At 53.6% G+C, this 14,951-nt stretch overlaps 1 protein-coding gene across 1 annotated transcript; it reads right to left on the bottom strand.

Moving 5' to 3' along the window:
* Positions 1-11,261, bottom strand: PCYOX1L (prenylcysteine oxidase 1 like). Its single transcript, XM_045815307.2, has 6 exons — positions 11,142-11,261; positions 7,155-7,361; positions 5,516-5,690; positions 3,674-3,885; positions 1,421-1,561; positions 1-941 (listed from the first exon to the last, which is right to left on the bottom strand). The coding sequence occupies exons 1-6, from the start codon at positions 11,227-11,229 to the stop codon at positions 283-285; spliced, it is 1,482 nt and encodes a 493-aa protein (XP_045671263.2). The 5' UTR covers positions 11,230-11,261; the 3' UTR covers positions 1-282.
* Positions 11,262-14,951: the final 3,690 nt, after the last annotated feature.

The following is a 14,951-nucleotide window of genomic DNA, read 5'->3' on the forward strand; positions in this document are numbered from 1 at the left end:
CAGCGGGAGAGGATGGATTTTTATTTCTTCTTAAAAAAAATAAATAAAATGAATAGAGGCCTGAATTTCCTTCCCTTCTCTTTTTCTCCCCTTAAAAAGAAGCAAACGCTGTGAAAGTCCTTAAGATAGAGAGGCAGAGAGTGGGCCACCTGGACCCGCGCCGGAAGGAGCAGCAGCTGCACGCAGGAGGACTGGCGGCGGGCACAGCCTGCACGGCCGTGGCCACTGTGGGATGAGCCATCTTCAGCGAGGGTGGGCGTTCCCGGGCTCCCCCTGGAGCCCTCACAGCTCCGTCTTCACCTTGTGCATCAAATCCTTTTGGTCGATCTTGTCCAGGTCCTGGTACCAGCGGTTGTAAGCCAGCAGGGCCACGTTCTTGGCAGCCACAGCCATCACCTCCACGGAGCTGGCCGCCCACTCCAGGGCATTGAGGTGGAAGAGCTGGTCGTGGAGGGCGAAGCGCGGGAGGGTGGCGTGGGAGCCGTACAGGGGGTGCGCCTGCCACTCGGCTGTCTGCACCGAGTAATAGGAGCGGAAGAGGGTCTTCAGCTGGGACCGGAGCAGGGGCTTGGGGGACTGGACTCGCCAAACGGCGGCCTCCTGAGGCTGTTTCCGCCGGAAGTTGGCCGAGATGTTGACGGGACAGATGTTGTCCAGAGAGCAGAAGAAGTTGGGGAAATCTGTAGTGAGGATGCTGGCAAAGGGGAAAAGCTTGGGGTCGGGGAAACCGAAGTAGGAAGAGTTGAGGTAGCCGTGGACCAAGGAGACCACGGTGGGCTGGAAAGAGCCCTGGGCGGCCTCGATGGGCGGGTCGAAGCCTTCAAAGGCGATGGAGCTGCTGTTGTCCAGGTGCAGGGGCGTGGCGATGACCACGATGTCATAGAAGTCGGAGCCGTTGCCCGCCTCGTTCTCGTACTCTACATAATACAGGGGTTTCCCTTCTGGAAGGAGAGAATAGAGCACAAAAGTCCACTTATTTCTTGCCCACTACCCACTGATCTCCACCTGGCATCCAGCGCTGAGGGTCCGAGGCTCTAGGGGCAGCAGGGCTGTCAGGATGGTGGGTCCTGGGCTTTCCATGCTGGCGTGGCTGCAGAGGGAGCACTGGACTGGGAGTCAGGAGTCCCGAGCTTTTGCTGTAGCTCTGCGGCTGACTAGCTGGAGGGACTGAAGTAAGGCTGAGGCTCAAAGTCGTCCGTGGTCAATCGAACGGGGCTGGCTGAATGCTGAATGCGAGACTCAGCTTTCTGGCTCTGACATTTGAATCAGGACGACAGTGCCCTCTGGTGTCAATGGGCAGTGCTGGGGCTTCCCATTGGTTTTTTGGAACCACGTGGCAGCCTCAGGGTTTAGGGAGACTGGTGGACGTGTTCCCGGTCTAGGACATGGAGTAGCGACGTGCCCTGCTCTGCTCACTCACCTGTATTTTGCAGGGTCACGGAGGTCACTGTGGCATGGATCACATTGGCCTTGGTGAGCTTCAGCAGACCGGAACAAACCAGCTTGTTGCCTCCCTCCACAGACCACAGGCTGCCCTGGGCCCCGGCTAGCGACATGGCTCCTGGGCAAAGGGGGAGAGTGGCCAGTGGGTTCTCGGAATCACTGGGCTGTGGGGCTGGAGAGTCCAGCACCATCCTACCTGCTGGGCCTCCCTCTCAGGCCAAGACTCCCCCAGCATGGGCATGGACGGACACACATACACAAATACAACAGAATTCACAGGGCTATGACGCGAAAACATGCTCAGTGCAAGAGCCATCGATTAAAGATCACAGATGATAAGATTCCGTTCCTACTGCCTGCCCAGAAGGGGCAGATCCCCGGAAACACAAAGTGGATTTACGGCTGCCCAGGGCTAGAAGGCGGGGGGTTGTCAGCGAGGCGATGGCTACAGCTATGGGGTATCCTGGAGGCCGTGAGAATGTTCTACCACGGATTGTGATAACGGAGGCACAACTCAAATCCACTTTACATCAGTGAATTGGGGGCACCTCGCTGGCTCAGTCGGTGGAACGTGTGACTTTTGATCTCAGGGTTGTGAGTTCAAGCCCCACATTGGGTCGTTGGGCATAGCGATTACTTAAAAATAAAATCTTTAAAAAAATAAATGGGTGAATTGTGTGGTATATGAATTGTATCTTGAAAGATACTCATAAGCTACTGGAAGAATGAGCAGGAGAGCCTCGCTGAGGGGACACTTGGCGGGACCGCAAGGCTGGGAAGGAGCTAGCCATGCCAGCAGCCGGAGGGGCCCTATCCTGGGCACGAGGGGGGTGCTTGTCAAATACAAACCTTTTCATTCATTTATTCAACAAAAATGGGCTGAGTGCCTCCACTGGTCCAGGCCCTGTTCTAAGGGTTTGGGATACATTAGTAAACAAAGGAGACAGAGCTTCCTGCCCTTGGGAAGCCGACATTCTAGTGGGAAGAGACGGAAGAAGTAAATGAGATAGGCGGCTAGAAGCAGACACTGCAGGGTAGAGGGACGGGCACTGCTGGGGGCAGGAGGAGGCGTCTACATGGTTGGGAACTGTGCGGTAGGGTAGCGTCAATGAAAAGGAACATCTGCACAAAGTCAGAGGTTACCAGGGGAGCAAGAGTTTATCACGATTGTGTCTCAGGGAAGAATGTTCCAGGTGGAAAAAAAGCCCTAAGGCAAGAGTGCATCTGGAACGCTCCTGGGCTGGGATGAGTGAGTGGGGAGGTGGTGGGGCCTGGACCATGGAGGACCTTGCAGGCCACTGGAAGGACTCTGGCTTTTACCTGAAGGCAAGTGGGAGCCCTTGCAGAGTGTAACACATAGGTCTGATCTGATGTGTCTTTTGTTTTGAAAGGGTCATCCAGCTGATGTACTGAGAATAGCCTGCAAGGGGAAGGGGGGCAGTGGTGGGGGAGGGGGGCTTGGCAGGGGACTTGCAGTAATCCGGGTGAGGGATGCTGACAGCTCAGACCAGGGAGGAAGCAGTGGTGGGAAGCAGTCGGATTCTGGATATATGTGGAAGGCAGAGCGGATGAGATTTCTTGACATATGTGATGGATATGAGATAAAGCACGAGTCCAGGTTTTGGCTGGAGCAACAGAAAGGGGCTATTACCAACCAGGCTGGGGACACTCTCAGAGAGGCAGGCTGTAGGGGAAAGGTCAGGAGCTCAGGTCTGGCCACCCTGAGTAACCCCGGGCGCACCAGTGGAGACATAAGGGTAGCACCTGACATGTGAGCCTACAGTCCTGCAGGGAGGTCTGAGCTGGGGGTCATGCTTGGGAGTCAGTGGGTGGAAGTGTGAGTAGCTGAGAGGCGGACCAAGGGCTGAGCCTGCACCTTCCATGTCGGGGGGCTAGAACAGAAGCACCCAGCCTGCGCTGGACGATGGCAGGCTGTGCACGTGCCCGCTTGCCCCAGTGGGGCAGGTCCTGAAACCAGCCCAACCAGGAGTGGTGGAAACACATTGGACCTAAGATCTGAGCTTCGCCTCCACCACCTGAGAAGTGGGGTGAACATTACCTCCTGCCAGCCTGGAGGACCAATGCCAGAATCCAATGGAGTTGAGGCAATAAGGTGCTTGGGCAACTGTACTGAGCCTGGTAAGTGTGAGGTGGGTGCGGGGAGCCCAGTCTACTCTGGGCACTGTGGGCCAGGGAAGGGCAGGAGGCAGGCCGAGGGCCAGAGGCTCACCGGCAAAGGCGGGCATCGCTGCAGACTGGCCATAGCTGGCCCGCAGGACGGCGGAGACGACGTCGTCGATAAAGCGCTGAGTGACGCCCACCTGGAGCAGGGACTCGGCCACGGAGCGCTGGGTCATGTTGACGAAGGCAGACTCCCCCAGCGAGTAGAGCAGCTCCTCCACGCCCGAGAAGGCATAACCATGGGCCTGGTACTTATAGATCCTGGGAGACACGCAGAGTTGGAGCCCATGTACAGAACGGCCTTTTGGCTGACCACCCACTCCCGGCTCACCGTACCTGGGAGGCCCAGCCGGGCCCCGCCCCTCCTCCCCATGTAGGGGGTGAGAGAGGAGGCTGGTTACTTGGCCTGTTTGCTAACTCTGGTGGGCCTTTCCCAACTATAGGGACAGTGCAGGAGGTAGGGCAAATACTCTGGAACCCCACTAGACCTGGCTTTGCATCATGGCTTTGCTAAAGGACAACTCTGGTACCTCTAAGAGCCACTCCCTGCCTGAGGACACAGTCCTCACCCAGAGGGGACTGCCAGGCAGCGGGCCACAGCCCACCCCCACTGACACATCCCTCCCTCCAGCAGTGTGGGCTCCACGCTGGCTTCTAGGGCCATGTTGGACCTGATGGCACCTGCCTCATGCCAATGTGGTCACACTCTGTGCCAGCCCAGCCTGGCCTCCCTTCTGGCTCAATCTGACAGGGCTCCCATGCACCCCGAGTTCCCGTCTCATCCCTCCACAGCTCCCCCAGTCTCAGGGACTAGTAGGTGCGGGGACTTGTTGGCTGATGGATTTCCAGAGGCACTGGTCTTTGAAATGCTGCCTCTGCTTGGGCTGCTTTGTCAACGTGTTGAGTCTGGTTATAACGGGACATCCAGACAGAGTTCCTCTCCCATGAAAGAAAAAAGTCAGCGTTGTCCATTTGGGTAAAATGGACAAGGGAGAAAGACATAAGAAAGAGGGGTAAGGACATTACGTTTGGGGGACATCTGGAAAGTAGAAGGTAGAGATGCCATGAAGAGCATAGGTGTGGAGGTGGAGAGAGTGGCGAAGTGCCAGGACCCAGCAAGGAGGCCGGGGGGCTATCCTGAATGTCTACGTCTGGGCCAGGAAGCAGGGAGGACCATCAGGAGAAGCTGGAGTGCCAGTGGCGAGCGGGTGAACGGTGAGAAGTGGACAGAGTGACACTGGACATCTGAAGGAGTGGGGGAGGAGGCCGGGGCCCAAGGCGGCAAGAGGTGATGAACAAAGGAGTTTGTTTGAGATGGGAAAACTGGGGGACGGTAGGGCTTCTAAGTGCACGGCCCGGGGCTGTAGGAGGCCTGTAGATGTGCTTCATTCAGCTTATTTCTAAGATGAACTGGTTGCGTGTACTGAAAAACCAGGAGATTTCACACATCACTCTGGATTTCCAGCTGCTTCTAAAAAACTGGGAGACGTAGCCACAGGAGGTGGGCATCCCACATGGCCACAGCTGGCTCTAGCAGAGTGCTGGCCTCCGCCTGCAGATGGGGCCCTACTCCTTGGGGCACCCCACTCCCCTCTCTCCTCTTCCACCAGCTGCCTCCCAGGTAGGCCCTGGCAGGTGGCTGCATGGGCAAGCCCCGCTCCGAGCCCTCGGTTTCGCGGAGGGAAGGAACGCAGCGCGACCACACCGGAGACCCATCCCCGCACGACGGCGGCCCGGTCCTCGCGCTGGGGGCTCACCCAGAGGCAGGACTGGACCGTGAGGGGCTCTCCCCCTTCTCCTGCTTGACGGCTGGCTTTCGGGCCAGCCGGCTCCTTCCCCGTCCGCCTTCCTCGCTCCCCCCGGCACCCCTCCGCGGCCCGCGCCGCCGTACCTCATGAACTTCTCCATGACCTCCTCCACCCACATCTGCAGCCTCAGGAAGCTGATGCCGTAGTGCCACCAGAGGCGGAAGACGTTGAGCAGGTACCAGTCCGTCTCCTCCAGCACGAAGTGCTCCCCGCTGAAGACGGCACTCCTGCCCACCACCTCTCGCCGGGGCCGCAGCCCTAGGGAGACAGCGCGGAGCCCCTCAGGTCCCTCTCGGAAGGCCCCCCAGGAGATCGAGCAGCACCTGAGCGACACTGAGGGTCCTCCCGAAGGATGCAAGTGGACTGGCTCCTTTAAAGGACTAGGAACACACGACGGTCTGTTGATGCTGCCGGCTTAACACGGCCCACGAACGCACTGGGCAGGCTCGTCGATAAAGACGTGGGAATGAAAATAATGTACCCATTTACAGTTGTTGTTTTTCCCAACAGGGATGCACTCCGCCACAAGTGCGGGAAATTCAGATGTCATCCCGGAATGTCCAGGGACTGACTGCTTGCTCTCGGATGGCAGCCCTGGGCACCAAGACCACCTGGACAGAGTCCCAGCTCTTCGCCACCGTCCCCACGCGACGGCTTACGGAGCGCTAAGGCTTCAGCATCTCGCTCCGGCCTCTCTCAGCCTGGGGAGAGGCAGAACAGGCGACAGCACCCCCAGTTGCAAATGCAGAAATCGAGGCTTAGGTTGTAGGACCTGCCCCAAGTCACAGGTGTTTGTTTCTTCCCCCCACCCCTTCCTGTCCCTGAGCCACTGAGTTCCCCATCGCGGAGGCCACATTCCCTCAGCAATCCTTCCAGGGATGTTTCCTGCCAGCACTCCTAAGAATGTATGTATATATCTAGGAGTTACTCCTCCGCCCCCACATACCATACACGGCTCTGCACCTTACTGACATACTGTGTCTCCGAGAATGTTCTATACTTGGGCCTAAAGGACTTCCTCAATCTGGCGGAATAGTCTGCCATGTACTTAAACAGTATCTACTCTCAGATCCCGGAGGGTGGGCAGGTGGGTATTTTCAACCTTCTGCTACCTCAGACAACGCTGTGATGCATAACTTTGTTTGGATGCCACTTAGCACGTCTGCAAGTACACCTGCAGGGCCACTTCCAAGAAGTAGAGTTTGTGTGTCAAACACTACCCCTGTTTGTGGTTTTGCTAGATGCTGCCGGGGTTGAATCCAGCTCTTACTCATTCGCGGCGGGGCCACAGCAGAGGGGTAGACACCCCCTGAGCCTTCATTTCCTCAGATCTAACACCTGTCTTGCAGGAGGGCGGCTGGGTAGGGAGGATTGGGCGTGACGTAATGCCTACATCCCACCTAGAAGGATGCCAGGTACCTGGCAAGCCCACACCATGTGGAAACCGTTATGATTATGGCTATCGACAGGCAGCAAATTGAAAGGGAAAGAAACTGGCTGGGGAGTCAAACCTGGGTTCTAATCCCGGCTCTGCAACTAACTCACTGTGTAACCTCAGGCAAGTTCCTTCCCCTCTCTGGTCTCAGCTGCTCCATCTGTAAAACGAGGAGATTGGGCTACATGACCTTCTGGCCTTGACCTTCCGGGCCACGTGGGAGGAGCCCAATGGCTGCCGCCAGCCCTGGGCGCAACACACGGGGAGCCCGGGCACGGTGCACTCACCCAGCTGCTTGACGAAGTCCTGCATGTGCAGGCTCAGGGAGTGGAAGGAGGCGGCCCCGCTCTCATAGTGCTGCTTGTTGACAGAGATGGTGGCCAGGCGGCCGCCCACAGTCCCCTTCTCGAACACGTCGATCTGTACCCGGGGGCCGAAGTGTTGCTGGAGGAAATGGGCCACTGCAGAGCCCCCGATTCCGGCCCCAACCACGGCTGTCAGCAGGCCCGGGAGGCAAAGGAGGGGAGAGAGAGAGCACAGGCAGGTGTGAGGCCGCAGGTCCCACCCTCACCGCCCCCTGGGTTCCCTTGCATTTCACAGTTTAGCACCTTTCAAAAAGGAAATTTGCAGGCTAGTTTTTAAGTAAAGCTATTTACAAAGAGCAAAGGACAATCTGAAAATTGTCACCTACCCTAACACTCATTTTATAATGAAAAAGACACATTAGCAGGAAAGAATCTCAACATTCTGGATGGTCATTTAAAGAGAATACATTTAGTTTTACACACACTCATTACCTTGTCCCTATTTTTATTTCACTCTGAATTGGTGAAAACCCAGTCACTGCAGGTACTGTTAGGTGAGATCAGTGTTTGGAAACCACTCCTTCATCTGGGGGTTGGCAAACTACAACCCGTGGGCCAGTCCTAGACGGGCGACTGTTTTTGCAAACAGAACTCTCCTGGAACACATCGCCCTCCTTCTGGGGCTTGTTTATGGCTGCTTTCATGCTAGGGCGGAAGAGATGAGTAGCTGCCACAGAGACTGTACGGCCTTTGCAGCCTAAGGTATTTACTCTCTGGCCCTTCACTGAAGAAGTCAGCCAACCCTTGCTCTAGGGCAACCTACCCCCTGACACTTTAATCACTTCTACATCGGTGTTTGCCAAGACTGGAACGCACCCTGGGAAGGGCTGCTCACTACTGTGCAGGGCGCTCTATGCCGGTTTGGACTCTCATTCCAAAGTTTCACCTTTGATGTCTTTGGGGGATCTTATCTACTGTCTTTACTACGCCTCCTGCTTTCCTGCTCTTTGCAAACTTGGTTCATAAGTCATGAGTGTTCTCATCCAAGTCGCTGATAAAATGTTCCGCTGGCGATGTGCGCTCTGAGGGGTACTAGGCACAACTGTCCGGACAGATCCCGATCTAGGGGCTCATACTCAACAGCACTGCGCAAAGACAGCAAGGCAGCCATGAAGCGACTGAACCGGACAGCCACACCGCCTGCAATTAGAGACACAGCTTTCCTCTCATCTGGCAGTCTGTCCAAACAGAAAAGGAGAAAAATCTGGTGTTGGTTTGTCCTTACTAGACCCCTGCTGGAGCCATGACAGACCCCTAGCTCCTGTAAGGAGGCAAAAAATACACGGTTCTTATGATGGGCCTCCATTTACTTATGCACTCCCTGCCCCAACTCCAGCACTCCACCTTCTTGTCTGCCTCGACTTCTTTGGCTGTGGAACTCACGACTTTGCTCTCTCACACTCGTGCCTTGGCCTACGTCGCTCCCTTTGTCGGGAAGGCTGCTGCCTTTTGCCTCGCTGCTTCTATGGCCCCATGTGCAATTACAGCTTGACTTGCCTCGCTCACAGAAGACAAGTCAGGCGTCACTCCCACATATTGCTACAGCACGCACTCCTTCCCCGGGGCCTCGTGCTTGCACACTGCGCTCCACTGGTCCGTTTAAGGACTGAGAGCAGCTCACGAGGCCCCCAGATCCCGGCAGGCAGTAAAGCTAAGTATTTGTTGCATCTTGAAAAAACAAACCACCTCCTCCTTTTCGGTGTTTACAAAGCCATTTCCAAGAGTGCCCTTAACCTTTTTCAACCAGTGTGCTCCCCTCCCCTCCGTTTGCGACAGAGCCCCAGATTACCCATTTTTCAGAGGAACTAATATCACGAGGCCTGGAAGCTGCCCATAGGGCTGGAGGGAAGCAGAAGAGCTCACCTCATTGAGAAGCAGCTCGTTCAAAGCCCACAAACCGACACCCACTCCCTGGTCCACGGTAAGATGTGCTAGGGCACCAGAAAATCAAGCAGGGCTTTTGTCCTCCTGAGCTCATGCAGGGAGTGGGCAGACTCATGCACAGTGAGCTATGACCACGCGTGACCAAGTGTGACCACAGGGTTCTAGGGACTCCTGAAGAGGAAGCAACGAATTCTGCCAGAGCATGTGAAGACACAGGCGAAAGTAACGTCTAGACCAGGACCCTGGAGGACAATCGGCTTTGCCGGGCAGCGGAAACACATTCTCCCTGACGAGAACAGCGCGAGCACAGGGGTGTGTGGAACTGTGGGGGTGGGGGCTAAAGGGTCCCATGTCACACTGAGGTATTCGGATTGGACCCTGCAGCAGTCTGGGGGTGAAGCCATCGTCACAGGAAGCTCCCCATTGTCGTGCAGAGTCCAAACCACCGCAGGCGAACGGACGCTTCTGTCAGACAGCTGAGGACAATCAAAAAAGCTACTGAGCATCTCGGCATTGCCAAGTGTCCTGCCCTGGGTAACCCCTGGGGCCAGGGAGGCAGGGTCGAGGCAGGCAACCAGCTCTGCACTGCTGGAAACAGGAGTGCTGGGAGGAGGCCCTGCCCCTTCCCCAGGGGCCGGTGTGAAGTGTCTTGCTCTGTTGCCCCTTTTTGAGAGATGAAGGGAGTGCCCTGCACCTCCAGACACAGCCTGCCTAACTTCCCCATCCTTCGGAGACTGGCTCAACATCCACCTTCTCCCTGAGGTCTTCTCTGACCACCCTAGCTCTCAGGATTTTCTCTCCCCTGAAAACCCTAAACTCTCAGTCCCGAACTGATTTCTGGCGGGCTCGCCTGTCTTAACCCTTTATGGCCTCAGCTGCGGTTTTATAATCCAAAGAAGCCTTAGCACTGTAGTAGCCGGGTCTGTGGTGCTCCCACGGGACACGCCTCGCTGCCAACAAGGGTGCAGAGGGCAGCTTGTGGAGTGGGGACTCTGTCCCCCCATACTAGAAGCCTAGCATCTCTGCCTGTGGGAATTTTATATGTGAGGGACAGGAAAATCTTGAGGAGTCCTGTCGAGTTAAAATGACAATTGTTAAGAGAAATAAACTGCAAACAAATATGGAACTCTAGTCATTGAGATGCATGAGGAAGTATTTAGCAAAGTGTCCTAATGTCTGCAATTTATTTTGAAATGCATTAAGATGTAAGATGAATTAATGGGGGGGGTGATAGTTATGTAATAACCCAAGTATAGGAGCAGTTTGCTAAGGGCAGAATCTAGGTGGTGAGTACACAGTAGCTCAGTGTATATCCAGTTCTTTCAACTCTGCTGTACATTTGAAAATCCTCAAAATAAAATATTGTAATAAAACCCAAGATGACTGCTGTTAAAAGTTCTCCACTGTCATTCAGCAAACTGATCGCCAGCAGACCTACCATGGGTTCTGTCTCCTATTCTCCCTGAGGTTTTGGTTTAGATATTCCTTCTAGGAAGCCCTCCCTGAGCCTGGTAGATGGACGAACCGCTCTTCCTATCAGGGTACCTTCTCAGCCTTACCACTGACTTCCCTGTATTGTGCAGTCTTGTCTCCACACAGCAACTACGGAGCTCTGTGCCTGCTACACGGACGGCCCTCAATAAACCTTTATGAATGACATCACCCAGACCCGGTCCTCTCTGTCATCCATCGGGGCACCTGGCGAAGAGCCAGGTCTACCGCGGATGCTCAATGCCCCTGGACCTTCTGGTGAGATCAGTGGCCAGTCCGGTCCCAAGCTTGCTCTTTTCCGCCCCAGGGAGCCGTCGCCACATGCCCATGCCACCCGGGATCAGCACCTTGCCTACCGCCGGTCCCCTTCCTCGCCCAGTCTCAGTCCCTCGCCCCTTCTCCAGCCAGTTCCTCTGACGAGGACCCTCCCTCGCCCAGCTTTCTTCTCCTTCCCCCACCCGGTTGCTCCCGGCTACGATCCTTTTCCCCTCGCAGCCCTCCCCTGCGCAGCCCCGCACCCCGTCCTTCCCGCACCGATTTTGCTGGGCCGGGCGTCTCCGCCTGTGGCGGCGGCGGCCAGGAACGCGGCCAGCGCGGCGAGGAGCCGGGCAGCGCGGGCCATGGCGGGCGGCGATCCGGACAGCACGCCTGGGCTCGGCGCTCGCGGGTTGGCGCTGGGCTCGCCGCCCCGCCCCGGCGCCCCACTGGCTGTTCCGCCTTCAGCCCGGCGGGCCCCTGCCTGTCATTGGTCGAGCAGCTGTCTTTCTCCAGCGCGAGGCGCTCATTAGCTGCATCCCTCTCGGGCAGGCTCTCTCGGTAGCCGCTTCCCCGTCCCGCCTCCTGGATGCGGCTTCCCCATTGGCTGGCTCGTCCTGCCCACGCGCAGGTGTGCGCGCTCCGGGTGCCCAGCATCAGGACCAGGGCCCGGCTGCTGGGAGATTCATGCCAGAGGCGGCGGACCTCGGGTCCAGTCCAACCCCTGCGGGTTCCTAGCTCTCTAACGGCCGTCTCTGTGTCTCCTTCGGTTTCCCTGCTCCCCCGTTCTAGGTGGTTGTGGCAATCACGTGACATCAGGGACGTGATACCGCTTGGCAGTATCTGCCACTGCAGCAAATTGCTGACCAAGCGTGTGCGGCCATGGTGGCTAGGCGCTCCCCTCCGCGTGTGTGGAAGCAAGGGTGGGTGCTTTCGAGACTGCTGTCACTGGCGTGTATTTGCAGGTTTTACATGCAGCTTGTGTCTCTGCCTTCTGCTTAACAAAAAGGGAAGGGTTTCATCCAGTCTCCTCTCAGAGGGAGGAAAGGTAGCAAAGGAGGGAGAAGCTCCCTTTTTCAGCCTCTCAGAAAACAAGAGCAGCTCAGTGTGGTTAGTTCATTACACAGTGAAGGACAGAATACTCTAGCCGAAAATAAAGTTGGGGATGTGTTTCAGGATAAATAAGGAAAACCCTTATTTATTTATTTATTTATTTATTTATTTATTTATTTATTTATTTATTTATTTATTTATTTATAAAGATTTTATTTATTTGACAGAGAGAGAGGCAGCCAGCCAGAGAGGGAACACAAGCAGGGGGAGTGGGAGAGGAAGAAGCAGGCTCCTACTGGAGGATCCCGATGCGGGGCTGGATCCCAGAACACTGGGATCACACCCTGAGCTGAAGGCAGATGCTTAATGACTGAGCCACCCATACCCCCGGCCCCCCGGGAATACCCATATTTAATTCAGTCAGATTATGGCTAAGAGAAGAAACCGAAAGGCTTCAGAGGATAGTAAAAGCGCATACAGCTGGGATTCTAAGTCAGCTCTCTGAGTCGTAAAAGGGCCAAACTGGTTACTAGTTATGTGGCAGATGAACAAACATGCGTTTCTTATAATCTTAAAATCTTTTTGGCAATGTTTATGTCAGAATGTGAAACTTTTTAAGTTCATTCCCAATGACTCAGGATATTCCCTTAAATTTTTTTGTTAAATACGCATTCCTCAATTACTTTGTGCCAAGTGCTCTTATGTGCTGACTTAATCTGATTCTTGTAGCTTTTTGGTAGGGTAAATTTTATTAACTCTAAAATTCCACTTTTTTGTCCCCACAAAAAAGGCCTCACATATTGATTACTGGACAAACCTACTTGTGCAGAAGCACAGGAACAGAGAGAAATCATTTTCCCCATAAAACATGTCTATTGTTCAGGTGGTAGTGATGTTTACATTAGACCAGGAGTGAAGTTGGGTGACTATCAATTACCTATTGCTGCATAACAAACCACCCTAAAACTTAGTGGCTGCAAGTAACAGTCATTTACTTTGCCCACAAATCTATGCTTTGGGCAGGGCTCGGTGAGGTCAGCTCATCTCTGTTCCATCGTGTCAGATGCGGCTGTTCCGCTAGGGGCTGGTTGACCCCCTTTCAAAAGGACTCGAGATGGCTGGCCAGATGGTGTTGGCTATCAGTTGAAATCTCAGCGAGGGCCCAGTTCCACTCCACGAGCTGTTTCAGTTTGCTTTTAACTTGAAGGCTGAGTTCTAAGGGTGAGCATCCAGAGATAGGATGGTTTGGGTCCAGAAACCAGCAGTCACTTCTACTACATTCTATTGGTCAACCACAAAGCCCAGATTCAAGATTTAGCGCCATGCTTTAAAACCTCCACAGCGAACTTGACCATGTCCAGTCTGAGCAGATAGTAGTAAAAGTATACTTACTAGCACTGGGAACATGGGAAGCAATGGATCAGGGAGCCACGGTGTACAGACAAGACTGGAAGAGTAATGAAATCCAAGGCCAACTTGCTGGAAAGGCTGGCTCCAAAGAGGGCCATTCAGCCAGGAGGCTAGGTATGTAGAAGCGAGCTGAGCAGCAGATGTATAGACAAAGCCAGGCAGAGCTTGGTAAGGACTCGTGGAAGCTAAAGATCTGAGTAAGGCCACATGTCAGTAACCTGGCTGAGAGGATCAGAAGTCCAGCAGTTCAAGTGAAGTGGTTGAAGCGGATACGACAATTAGAACCAAGAAGCAAGTGTAAGAAAAAGGCGATGCCAGAGAGGAAGGCAGAAACAGGAGTCCAGATCTAAGAAACACATAAGAATCAGAATGAAGCAAGGCCAAGGAGGTAGGAAAACAGACAAGACTTCGACACCAAACCAGGATGTACAATGAAAGTCTACACTGCATCCATTTGGCTGGGCCGCTGTGGGATCTCAAGGTACCTCTGCTGGGTGTCGACGAGGCGGATCAGCAGTCAATTAAGTGACCATAATGTCAATATGTAGGCAGACAGAGACACTAGACACATTTACCGCAGTTACGTCAGTTCAGGTTTTATTGAAGTTGCTTCTGAATATTCTATTTCACCCGTAGTTTTTCCTAGTTGACTTGCTTTAGTGTACAAGAATGTTTCTCCACTTAGATCCTTTGCCATGAAGGAGCACCAATTAACTTATCAGTATCAAACAGATTCCCTTAGGACAGCGAAGAAAATCTGTAAAAGGTTTGTAGAATCCATGCACTAAAACACCAGGGCCCCTCTTCAAGTGAGCCAAAGCTTCCTTACCTATCTGCAAGCCTACAACGTCTTTTCACTTTACCGTCAAGATGAAAGTCATGAAGAGCACAGACACAACTTTCTTGCTCCTCCGGTCTAAAAGTGTGGATTTCTTGTATTACAGGTAGAAATTTTAACACAGAAAAAAACAGAAGCTTAGAAGGAAAATAAGTCACTGTGATTAATTACACTTTTTTTTTTCAAAGAGAAGCAGCACTTAACCAGTTTTCCCCTTTCCCTAGACTTTAGGCAGCTATAAAAACATAGGCAAAATAACATGTATAATAAAAAGTAATAAAAATAAATATTTGAGGGCCTACTGTAGTAGACAATTTACACATTTCACTTAATCCTCACAATACTGTGAGGGAATTATAAGCATTGTACAAACAAGGAAGCAGGCTCAGAAGGGTGAAATGACTGGGGCCCAAGATCACACAGGTGACTGGGCTGGGATTTATGTTCAAGTCTATGCCTCCAGAGCCTGTGCTCTATTATGCTGCTCTGGCTCCCTAAAGCCCAACTTTTTGAGATTCTTACCATTATAGCTCCATCTTCTAAATTTGCACTGTTAAGTCTGCATAACTACTGAATAATAAAAGAACCTAAAATTATTCTCAATCTACTTGCTAAAACAGGAGGTTGCAAGGAATATTAGAAAACTCTTCAAGTACTTGGAACGTTCCATACCTAAAATTATGGTTGTTCTAACTCACTGATAATGACAGCTAGTAATTCCAGAACACATAGGTAATTGTAATTGGCTCCTTTTCTTGTTGTCACCATCTGTCAATCTCAAAGGAATG

Source organism: Ursus americanus, chromosome 15 (assembly GCF_024610735.1).
Source record: "Ursus americanus isolate L20-20 chromosome 15, mUrsAme1.1.p, whole genome shotgun sequence".
In the NCBI taxonomy this organism is placed as follows: domain Eukaryota; kingdom Metazoa; phylum Chordata; class Mammalia; order Carnivora; family Ursidae; genus Ursus; species Ursus americanus.